Source organism: Orycteropus afer, unplaced genomic scaffold, assembly GCF_000298275.1.
Source record: "Orycteropus afer afer isolate SDZICR_OR568_19922 unplaced genomic scaffold, OryAfe1.0 scaffold00062, whole genome shotgun sequence".
NCBI classification, from domain to species: Eukaryota; Metazoa; Chordata; class Mammalia; order Tubulidentata; family Orycteropodidae; genus Orycteropus; species Orycteropus afer.
Genome location: NW_006921649.1, coordinates 10946383 through 10958355, shown reverse-complemented (window position 1 = coordinate 10958355; position 11973 = coordinate 10946383). Strand labels below are relative to the sequence as shown.

The following is an 11973-nucleotide window of genomic DNA, read 5'->3' as shown; positions in this document are numbered from 1 at the left end:
ATAAATTGGTAAATTACTCATTTCATCTTAGAACAAAATGGTAATACTGTAGTAATAACCTAGTATATATTCCATAAATATGAAGCATTATCACTTTAGCTCTGTAGAAATCACCACAGTGATATGTCAGCATTGATCTAAAGCTGCAGCATTTTATCTCAAGTTTATTACCCATTTTTGAGAATCGCTGAGATTTTCAGAGCATAATGGCAATAAAAGAAGAATTTAAAAAGCGCTTTAATGTGCATAAGTTAATCAGAGGTATCCTCGGGGGGAAAAGGAAATTTGGTAAAACATGAATTATAAGCATCATTTAAACTTACTTTGGACACTAGAGATAATAAATGGCACCATAATTTAGAAATAGCTTTTAACATCAATGACGGTAAGTACCACTTTACTGTTCATAAGAATTGCAGAGCAATGGTGCTGAGGCCAATTTTATTAGCCATTTTTTTCTTTATAAAAGCAATCCAACCCTTTCCACAACTGAGGAGACAGGAACAAGAGTTACGTGCTAATATGCAAAATGCATTTAAGTTTTTTGAAATAGAGGATAATAAATTGTGCCAAAAGATAGAGTCTGGAGATAAATGAATGATCATTTAAAAAGAATAAGGCTCTCTCAGAGTTTACATATTTGGGGAAACTTGATAAAAAAAAAAAAGCCAACAAATTGTTCATACATTTTCCCATTTGCTGGCGCACGCGTGTGTGCTTTCTGATCAGAGAGATGAGGCCATAAATCTCTGCGATGGGGAGATGCTGCAACAGGAATATATTTTTGTAAATTGTTGCCATTGACAAATCATTATAAAATCATACAAAGTGTGGGTTCAACTTTCCCTTCAGGGTACCCTGGCAACCTTCTCTCTAGGAAGACTTGCACTCTGACCTCTGCTCACCAAACACAGCCAGGTGGGGTGGGCTGTTGGTACCCTACCAGCTCCGCTGTGGGTCAGACAGCCTCTGAGACTGGACAAGCCACCAACTGAGTCCTCAGCACCCTGCTACTCATGATAGGGCCTCAGGAGATCAAGTTTGTTGCAACTTGGCTTAAGTAGAAGAAATACATGCAAGATGTCAGCCCAGACACTGCCCTTCAGGGTTCAGTAGCTCAAGGTTCAGAGTTTTAGCTTTTCACCTAATGAATTTGGTGACAAGCAAAACAAGCCACCTTCCTTGATCTTTATATCTTGCATTCCAGTCACACCGGTGCCTTGTCTCCTCTGCTTTTAAATAGGTGAAGCAGCTCTGAGGTGAGGTTTCCTGGCCATCTCCTAGCAGAAAGGGAGCAGGCCTTCTGGCCTCCCAACCCACTCAGTCTTGACTTCTTTCTCTTTTGCGTTCCTCTTGCCTTCAGACATGTTGTCGTTGTCTAGTCACTAAATATCAATGACATTCTCTCCCTCAGAGACAGTCCACGAATTCAGGGTATTCAGGGTTGCCTTTCCTCCTCCTGTGAGAAGCTGCATTTTAAGTGAGAACCCTCCCCTCTGCTCCATAACCCTGTCTGCTCCACAGCTGAAGAACATCTGTACTTTGGTTGAAGACTTCAAGGCCAACTCTCAAAAAACAGACTGGCACATCCTGGGCTAATAGATCGAGAATGTTCGGCCAGGTGTGTGATGTAGGGCAAAAAAGCTTTAAAGTCGCTGAGCCTCAGTTTTTTCCCCCGTAAGATAGGATTTCAAACTGTCTATAAGATTATTGTGAGGACTGAGAAAATATACATGATGGTCCTAAGGACAATGCTTGTCACATAGTGGGCACTCAACCTACATTAGGTTTCATTCCTCACTGGAGTTAGAACACATGTATTCTAACCCACAATCTGGGGGACATTGCTAACTCACTGAACTTCCCCAAACTCCAAGTTCTACATTCACAAAATGAGATATAAGTATGTACTTCCTACATTTGTTTTGAGGGTTAAATGTAATGACTTGTGTAAAATGCTTAGTCCACTGACTGGCCTACAGTAACTATAAATGCTACTTACTACTATTATTTAATAATAGCACAGGCTGGCCACCTGTGCTATGCCAGACATCAGCAACCAACGCAAACTAAAATCCCAGAAGGCAGCAGAACACTGGGTTATTGATACGTACAATAATCTGGATTTTCAGCAATCAACAACAACCGTATGTAAAAGATTTTCTGTGGGGGAGACATTGCCTAGACTGAGGTGACTCCAAGTTCTAAACTCAGACATAACTGGCTCAAATTCCAGTTCCACCACTTAATGTCTGACCATGAGCAAACTACTCATCTTCTCTGGGTTTGCTTCCTTCTCTCCATGAGGAGAACGAGAACAATACTTAATGTTGTGGAAATTTAAAATACTTGTTAAGTCGTCTGGCACCTGGTAACTTCCCACTAATGAGAATAGTAAACATAACATAGTACTGAGGGTGCATCGGGCTTTGGTGAAGTGCTTCATGGACTATGCCATTTAATCCTCACACAACCTCATGAGGACAATCTTTCGTTACAGAGAAATCTTATAGATGAGGGCACTGAGGTTCAGAGAGGTGAAGTCATTTGTCCAAGACCACACAGCCGGTGAGTGGTAAAGCTAGGACTTGAAACCCAGGCCTGCTAAGGCACCACACATATTGTGGGCACTTTGGCACAGGAGGCAAACCACCCAGGTGCCATCTTCCTGACCCAGAAAAGGTCCATGGGTGGCACAAACAGTTTGTGCTTGACTAATAACTTCAAGGTTGGACATTGGAACTCATCCAGTGACACCATGGAATAAAGGCCTAGTGATCGGCATCCGGAAAGATGACAGCCAAGAAAACCCTACGGAGCACAGTTCTACTCCGTAACACATGGAGTCACCAGGAGTCAGAATCAACTCCATGGAAACAGGTTTGTTTTTCAGTCCTGTCCCAGAGCCGCAAGTCCTCAGATTCCGGCAGAAGCCAAGGGCTAAACTAGAGCCCATCGCCATCCACAGGGGGTCACTAGAGCCTAGGCTGGGACCGGAATGGGTAAGGAGTAGAAGCGCTCTGAATCTTGTAGATCAAGCACAAGCACGGACACTTTCCACCCACCTTCAGGAAGCTCAAAAAAAGAAATAATCAAGGATGGTGATGACAGTAGCGGCAGCAATGTTAATGTCTGAAACACAACCCAGGACTCGGGTTTATGCCTGATGTTATTTGGGAATCATTATATTCAAACGATTCTGAATTTCTTCAGGCAGTTGGTGAAGACGTTGTCTTTAATAAACAGGGAGGTTTGAGGGGTCTCAGTGGATAAAAGCTGCTGAGCTGGAGTCAGCCCGTTTTGTTCAAGCTCCAATGAACACTTTTTAACCAGTGGTGTTGGGGATACTATGAACCGTTCCCCTAAACCTCAGTTTCCTCATCTGTAGAATGGGAATTACAATAGCACCTATTTCCTAGGTACATTGTGAGGATTATAAGAGATTACACAGATGCTCTCAATAAACCGTAGCCACTGGGAGCCCAGAAACAGGGCTCTGGGGGCCACAAGAGAGGGAAGACATGTAGTGGCATCTCTGAGATGATTCCAGGAGCTAGGGCCTGGGCTCAGGGCCCCATCCTTGTGTGACGGTCCCACTAGCCCCCTCCAACAAACAAACTTGGAACTGTAGGCACATTCAGAAAGTGGACCCTGACCCAGGGTCCTCTTTCTGCTTTTTCCTGGGATTGGGCTTCCTTCTCTCAGTTCTCCCGACCCCCTTTTCCTTAGGGCCCCTCCATCCTAGGAACAAAAGTGCCCCAGCTGTGGCCGCCCAAAGAGCAGATGCAAATGCATGACTGTTTAGCATACTGGGTATTCATTGGCGCCCCACAGAGCCCAACACCACTTTCCTCAGCCCCAGGGTCTTGGAGGCCCAGGACCACCTGTACCCAACAGGGTAGACCTTAGGGAGAAGGGGGAGAGGAAGGGCCTGGTGTCTTCCTAGAGAGCTTTGCAGCCCCGTTTCTGGCTGAGTCTATGCTGCCGCTGGCTGCCGACTGGAGCAACTGGAGCGACTGGAGGAGTGGATTCTTTCTGGATGGGGGACAAAGGAGGCAAAGGGTGCACTGCTGTCCCAGGCACCAGGCCCTCAAGGACAGTTTCAGCACAGCTGGGATGAATATTCTGATCAATAGGGCTTGAGAGCAAAGCCATTGCATTCCAGGTAGCCTGCCAGTGTGTGAGCTGCAAGCAGTCTGGAGGCTTTTAAAGCCAATCTAAGACTCTCACTCCACTTGAGGATCTGGCTTTAAAATCCGGAGAGTCTGGGTCAGCACAAATCTCTCTAATGACCCGTGGCCGGTGGAGCTTTTCCAAGCTGCGATACATGGTGGGTTGGGGACACAGCCAGGCTCAGGCTCCACTGCAGCTCGCAGGCAGACCTGGGCATTTGAGCACTGAGCCAAGTTAAGGACAGGGTGAACCTGGGTGGGTCACCTGCCCTCTCAGCTCCCCGATTTTCTTTATTTGTAGAATTGGGCACACAGGATGGTTCCAGGGATTCAGTGTGACCATAGAAGGTGAAGAAACACCAGTTCAAATATTCTGTTCAAATATGGCTTTGTTTTTTGTTCTTTTCCTCCCCTCCCACCTCCTCTCCACACAAATTGGGAGTATACCAAAGGACTTTATTAATTAACATCAGTTGGCACCAGTCTGATATTTATGACAACAATTTTGTCAGATCATTTCAACTAAAGATAAGACCTCTGACCTCAGGGTCACACCAGGCGGCAGACCAGCTCAGGTCTAACCAGGTCGAACCAGGACCAGTTTTCCATTCCTCGCTTCCACTATAGACTGACCCCAGGAGAACTGTCGGCAAGAGAGGGTGCTAACCCTTCCTGCTCCTTCCTCCAAACGAACACGACCTCTGACTAATGCCTGCCCTATTAGTAGGTGTGTAATTATATTTGTTATCCGTAAATACATTTTAAATGCTTTTATTGTCATAAAAAATTGCTAACCAGATTTACCATAAGACCTTTTCGCCCCCTTTCTTTGGAAGACTCCTTAATGACTATGCAGCCTTGGTGTTGCAGATGAGGAAATCAGAACAGAGAGGAGAAAACACTTACTCGGGGCCACACGGCAAGGGAGTGACAAAACTGAGCAGAGAACTCCGCGCCGCTGGCAGCTGGGTCGCCTAAGGGAAAGCACTGATTATGACAATTCGCGGGGATTTTCCAAGTGTCTCAACCAAGAAAGTGGAGCCTGGGTATGGGCCCGATGCTGAGCGAAGACGCTCGTGCAGACACAATGCTTGGAAATCACGAGGTCGCATAGCAAGCCAGCGAATCTCTAGCAAGGAAAACCGCCCCCCATGTTGATAAACCTGTACTGTTCCAAAATACAGGCGTAGACACTGCGCTGACCGCTCCCCGGCCTCGGTCCACACGAGTTCTAGTTGCTCCAAGGCCCAGGTTGGGGTCTGGCGAAGTTTCCCCGGAACCTTCTGCGCGGTTGCAACCATAGGCCCGGCCTCGGGCTGAGAGGTCTCCGCGGGAAGTAGGCGGCACACTCCGCCGCCCCGCCACTGCCGAACAGAGTGCGCACTGCCTGCTGCAGCCGGGCCGCTGCCGGTGAAACGGCGCAGCTAGCAGCCCTGCTTGGGCAAAGCCGCATCCTTGGGCTGCAGGCCCCAATCACCCACAGCCGAGCTGTCTAGGACGAGCCGGCCCTAGGGGCGCAGAGGGGCCTCTGGGTCTCACGTTTAGCTCGAGCCGGGAGGCGGCCACGGCAAAGTCACCTCGCTCCTGCTCTGGTGGTAAACGAGGTTCGGCGCGCAAGGCCAGGAACGAGGAGGCGCTGGGCGCCTTTGGATCTAAAAAGCGGAGTCTGCCGCCTGAGCCGGAGTTTGAAGGCCTTTCTGCCCCCACTAAGACCGTCTGGCCTAGTGTCAGGATGGCTGCAGTCTCCCCGCCACCCCTCAAGGCCGCATCTCTATACCTCGCAGGACAAAGCTCCTTGGCCTTCTAAGAGTTAGAGAGAGCGTGGTTTGGGGATAGGAGCACGGGATACTCGTTCAGCAGACACTTCAGCCGACGCCGCGCGACCGACCCAGACTAATGGCTGCATTTCTTCGAGCCTTGGTATTTTCATCTGCAAAGTCGGGGAGGAGCATCTAAAATGTGCAGAGATGTTGTGAGTTGGAAATCACACACTGTGCCCCAAGCGCCAGGCCCCTCGAGCGCTGTGCATAGAGTTACTAAATGAATATTCCCGACTGGAGGAAGCCAAGCGGTTGGCCTCAGTTTTTGGCGCAGTCTCTAGAGAGCTCAGATCGGGCCAGGTCCCCTTGGGTTCCCTATCCCCAGTCTCCGTCGGTTGAACTGACCGGGGCCTAACTCCCAGGCCTGGCGCGGCAGCCTAGCTCTCTCCCAGCCGACGCCCTGGGTCCAGGCCTCCCCGCTGGCGGCGGGGCCCCAGGAGAGCCTGCAGGACCGTCCGCCCGGGCGGCGAAGCTTCCTCTCGCCTCACTGTCCTGAATCTGTAAAATGGGCGCGGGTTTAGAGACGCTACGAACCCAGGGTACGGAAGGCCACGGGAAACGTTGGCGAGGAGACGCCTCCAGCCCTCGCAGGGGAGGCGCTGCTTCTCGCCATCAGCCCCGTCGGAGGCTGGGCCGGGGGTCCACACTCACCCGCCTGCCTCTGGAGTCTGGGCTGCTACCGAGATGTGGTCCGGCAGATGGGGAGCCCAACCTTGGGTGCGGCTGGTGAATGAGGCGTACAGGTCGGACCTCCCACCTGCTCCATATTTTCTCCCCTAACCTCAGCCTCAAGGAGACCTGGTTGGTGCAGTGTTCACTTCGGCTGCTATCGGAAAGGTTGGCCATTGTATTCAGCAGCGGGAGAAAAGACCTGGTGTAGCTACTCCCTTAAAGGTTTCTGCCTAGGAATGCCTCTGTGGCAGTTCTACTCTGTCCTATAGCGTCGCTCTAAGCCGAAATTGAATGGACAACGAGAACAACAAAGCTCAACCTGCCTGAGATAGTAGCGCGCCCCGACTCTCCCTCTGATTGTGGCACAGCCCTCATGGTGGGGGCCGGGTTCCTTTACAGGGCGTTCTCGGGCTCTGGTACCGCGCAGCCACAGTGGAAGCAAAGACCTCGCGGCTTTCCACGTCGGAAAGAAGGGGGTTCAGCGCTAAACGTCCTTCCGCGGACGGCGGTCGCTCCCCCTCTCGGTGGGAGTGCCTCCACTGCTCACGCTGGACGTGGGCGAGGGATGGCCGCGACCCGGCACCCTATCTCGAACAGATTCTTCTAGCTCTTCTTTGGCTCCGCGAGGCTCGCCCGGGGAAAAGCGGCCGGAGACTGCAAACGCCGCGAGGGCAGCGGCAAGGGAAAGCCAGGCGCCCCGAGGGCCGCAGCAAGATCAGCAACCACCCCTTCCTTGGTTTGTCTGGACGCTGACCCCGGCGGGCCTCTGGACCAGACACTGCCGAACGCGAGGTGCCAGAGAGAAAGAAAAGAATACAAAGCATGCGTGTATCCCCAAAGAGGCCCAAGAACCTAGGATAAATCCGGCAACACAACAGAAAGAACTTAAAAAACAAAAAACTAAGCCTTATTGTGGGGAAAAAAGGCTAAAGCAGGGGCTGCTCATTCAGCAAAGTCAGGGTCAGCAGATGCTTGTCCGTGTTAGGTGTTCAAAGTCCCGAGCCCAAGGCCCAATTTTTCCCATCTCGTTCGTCGACCTTTTTAGGAAAATATCCACGGAAGACACCCAAAGATCTGAGTCGCTCCAGTCCCTCCCTGGAGTGTCCCCAGCGACTCAGATTCAGATTTGTAGGGGTTGGAGGTGGAGATGAGGGCAGGAGCGCTGGGAGCGCCAGGCTATTTCTGAGAAGGCTGCCCCTTCCCTGAGCCCCGCAAGCGCGGTCAGGCCGCGGCCCGCGTGCAACGAAGGCGCTGAAGCATCCAGCAGGCAAAAGGGCGGATGGCCGGTGGGAGCAGTGGGATGATCGAGTGCGCGGGGCCTCCGGGATCAGCCCCCATGGGTTTTAAACCTCGGAGAGCTAATGGGAGCTGTGAGGAGGAGGGAAGAAGGAGGAATGAAAAAAAGAAATGGGAGCGAAGGAGAAAGAGACTGATTCGTAGAGATGATGAAGGTAAGACAAAAAGGTGAGGAAGAGGAGGAAAGGGAGGGGTGAGGGGAGGAAAGAGACCGAAAGAAAAACCTAAAGAAGAGACAGAGGAAGGAAAGGGAAGAAAAAAGAATATGACAAACGAGAAACTGGAGAGAACGAACTACAGTAGAAAAGCAAAAAGTTATAAAGGAAATACATATAGTAACACAAGACCAAAAGTAACAAACATAAGGAAAAATGGATAACATTGTAAAGAAAGAAATGGAGAGGCTAGAAAATAAAAGCCTGGAAGGACGAAAGAGACAACACAAAAGGAAACAAATCAAGAAGCAAGGGCCAACATTCACGGGACCTTTCATGTGTGTTTGTTGGTAGTTGGAAAGGGCCACCCGCTCCAGACCTTAAGATTCCCAAAACTTCCAGCAGCCCTTGAGCCGTGGTAAAAGCTGGATGGATAGAATTGCTGCTACACTTTCATACCCAGGCTTGGGATTCCATGCGTTGCGGGACCCCGCCCCCTCTTGTTCAGGGACGCCGTCGAGGCTGCTATGACGTCACGTGACGTCACACCCCACCTAGGGTCCCACTCAAACCCGAGGATACCGAGGTCCTGGGGTCGTGTGCTGCACTTGCTCCCCAGGCACAGAGCGTTTAGAGGCCGTGCACCCGGCTCTATACGGATAGCCCGCCCACAGTGCAACCGAGTCCAGGATTTGGTCCAGGCATCGAGCCCGGGGCCTCTCTGAGGCCTCACTGGAAAAAGAGGGGGACAGCTGGTAACGATGGGTGTTCCAGGTTCCAGCTTGCTGTCCAAGGAGTTCGAGGGCGACGCGCCTTCCACTCCCCAGGTGGCTTTGACCTGGTGACCAGCCTGGTTACCTTTTCAGGCCCGACCTTCCGCTTCCGGCTAGCCCTGGCTCTGAGTTTTGGCCTTCCGGCCTAGATCTCCCTTCCCACTGCCACTCCCCATCCCTCGGGTACCCAGTTTGCGGGCGGCCGCACGCACTGACCTGCACCGTGGGTCCTCCAGGGGCCCCGGGCTGGCGTTCGAGCTGAGGTGAATAGCAATGAAGCTTGGAGAACAGGACGCACCCCCGCGCACCGCCGCTCTGCCTCTACCGCCTAGGGGTGCGGGACCAGGCCGGGGATCGCCGAGCATCATCGGAACGAAAACGAAATAAAAGCGGCGTTAAGTGAAATAGCTAAATAGCTAAGTTTCTTTTTATTAAATAAAACGACTTAAATAAAAGGAACGGAAAATGAGAGAAGGAGACCCAGCCTAAACGCAGGGTGCCCCGGCCCCTGGCGCTTCCCCTAACCCCCGAGTCGGCTGCCCCTTCTCCACCGCCTCCGCAGGGGAAGCAGGTGGCCGATTTCTAAAGAAAAAAGCCAAAACTTTTATTATTTACACGTTTGGGCAAAAGTACAAAGTATAATACAGGCGCCCAGCCCGGGGGGTGCGGGCGGGGGTCGGAGAAACGTAAGGCGCTTTCTTTGTCAGGCCGGGGCCTGGGGGCGGGACGGGGCACGGGGTGGGGGCTCGGATTGTACAGCCGCGCGGAGCCCGGGCCCAGCCCCCCTCCGCGGCCGGCGGGGGTGCGACCGCGCCCCGGGCCCCCTAGAGCTTGGCGGCTTCTTCCCCTCTCGGCCCTGGTTCTCCCCCAGCCCGGCTGGGGGCCCCGGGCACCTCCCGGTGTGAGCGGCGGTCCGAGGTGACTTTGCGCGCGGGTGGCTCACACCAGCGAGGTGACGGCAGGAACCTTGGAATTATCCTCCTCCCAGGGCTGCAGATTCTGCAGAGCGAAGAGCGACGAGTTGTGCAGACAGAGCGGGTCCGGCTGGATAGAGTCGTTGAGGCTCTTTTGGAAGGCGTCGTGTTGCAGCTGCAGCATGAGCCGGCTCGCCTGCTGCCGCTCCGCCTCCCGCTCCTCCGCCGTCTGCCGCCTGCACCAGGGGAGGGAGAAGGACAGCACCGTGAAGCACCCGGCCCCCCGCGGCCGCCGGCGTGGCCCCAGCCTTCGGGGAGCAGAGGCCAGGCGGGGGTCTGGAGGCCCAGAGCCCGTCTGCCTCCAGTTCCGCGCGCTGAGCGCGAGGCCTTTGCGTCCATGGAGGTGTTGGGCTCGATTGTTTTTGTTGTGCCTGGGGGGTGGGGTAGCAAGGAGGGGGGCCCGCCCGCCGCCCACCTGCACGTCCGGGTATTGTGGTTTCGCCAACAACAAAGATTGTTTCTTTTGCTGCACAACAAGGGCATTTGTATAACTGACTTGGCCCTAGGGCACCAGGTCACTGGGGTTGAAGGGTGGGCAGACCGGCTCTGCACAGCCCGCGCGGCGCCCCCCGCCCGGTCAGCCTCAGTCAGTTGTCTTAAGCCTTGTCTCACGGCCTTCTTCCAGGAGGCGATCTCTTCGCAGTTCACGGGTTGCATCAACCCGGGATCGAATTAAAACCGGACTGGAGTCGAGACAAGGAGCTAGCTAGAAAGGGACCTGGAGCCCACGCACATTGTCAGAAATACGAGGAGAGCTGGAAAGCGGAAGGTAGGAGACTGCGAAAGACCTCCGGGGTGTGTGTGTGTGTGTGTGTTTATGTGGGGTGGGTAGTGAAAAGCCGAGTGCAGTAGACGAAACAAAACAAGGAGCGAGTTGGTGAGGCTCACGAGAGCGACACAGGGATGGGAATGGAAGAGAAGCTGGGGTGCGGGAGGTGTTAGGAGAGAAACACAGGCCGGCAGGAAGAAGAGAAAGGAAAAAACATCAAAAAGTGGAGAGCCGCAGTCCTGGGGGAAAGTGGGTAGAGGGTAGCACAAGGGTGGGGAGAAGGCGAGGCTGTGGCGCAGCGCGGGATGGGTGCAGGGTGGGCCGGGCCTCTCACCGCCACTTGGTCCTCCGGTTTTGGAACCAGGTCTTGACCTGCGCGTCCGTCATTTTGAGGGACTTCGCGAGCGCCGCCCTTTCGGCAGAGGCCAGGTACTTCTGGCGGTGGAAGCGCTTTTCCAGCTCGCAGATCTGCACCCGGGAAAAGGACGTGCGCGGCTTCTTACGCTTGGGCGGCGTCCGGTTCTGGTAAGGGTGGCCGATGCGCCGGGTCACAGTGAAGGGCGTGAGCGCCGCCGCTGCTGCGGAGACACACGAGGACGCTGAAGCCCAGCCTGGCCGCTGTTCAAGTCTGGTGCGGAGCCCGTGCTGCCCCGTGGGACGCATAGCGCTCCGCCGTTTCCTTGTCCCGCTTGTTCCCAGCGGCAGCCAGCCGATTGGGAGACGTCCCCCTTTTCCCTGGGCACTGCCCTATTTCCCGCAGTTCCCGGGTCTCCCTCCCCCTACGGTTGTCCGGGGCGCTGGGCTCTGAGGCCTCCACCGCGCTAGGGCCTCGGGAATTGTTTCCCGAGTGGAGTGCACAGGGCGCGGCGCCTCTGGCCCGGGAGGGCCGAGGCCCAGCGCCTGTTTGCCCGCCCTGCTCACCTGTGAAGCGGTCTTTAACGAAGCGGCGGCTGCTCTCCATCCAGGGGAAATTGAAGCCGCCCAGGTTAGAGACCGTGGGCACGGAGGGCATGGCGGGCAGCGCGCTCGGCAGAGGCGGCGGCACGGCCCCGGGAAGCGGCCTGTGCGCCGGCACCCGGATTACGCCGGCGGGGGCCAAGCTCAGGTTGACACTGTAAGATCCCGCGTCCTCGAAGGGCGCGCCGAGGCCAGCAAAGGAGGCGGGCAGAGACGGGTACGTGGCGCCCGGCCGGCCCCCGGGGGGTCCTCCCAGGTAGCTGGCGCCGTCGGGGCCCCGTGGAGCGGGCGCGCTGTCCTGGTCTGGGCTGTTGAGAATCTGGTCGATCCCGAAGCTGATGGGCTCATGCGGGTGCGGGGTCTGCGCGCTGGCGGGCGCCTCCAT

The 11973-nt window shown here is 54.2% G+C and overlaps 1 protein-coding gene across 1 annotated transcript; it reads right to left on the bottom strand.

Moving 5' to 3' along the window:
- Positions 1 to 9827: 9827 nt before the first annotated feature.
- On the bottom strand, positions 9828 to 11973 carry TLX3 (T cell leukemia homeobox 3). The gene is made up of 3 exons (XM_007939762.2): positions 11553 to 11973; positions 10966 to 11209; positions 9828 to 10038 (listed from the first exon to the last, which is right to left on the bottom strand). The coding sequence occupies exons 1-3, from the start codon at positions 11971 to 11973 to the stop codon at positions 9828 to 9830; spliced, it is 876 nt and encodes a 291-aa protein (XP_007937953.1).

What these genes read in the sequence shown, in the direction of transcription:
- TLX3 (XM_007939762.2), bottom strand. Translation starts at nt 11,973, where the DNA reads ATGGAGGCGCCCGCCAGCGCGCAGACCCCGCACCCGCATGAGCCCATC. An exon ending in CGTTAAAGACCGCTTCACAG is followed by an intron (nt 11,210 to 11,552) that starts GTGAGCAGGGCG and finishes GTGTCTCCGCAG; the next exon opens with CAGCGGCGGCGCTCACGCCC. An exon ending in AACCGGAGGACCAAGTGGCG is followed by an intron (nt 10,039 to 10,965) that starts GTGAGAGGCCCG and finishes CCCCTGGTGCAG; the next exon opens with GCGGCAGACGGCGGAGGAGC.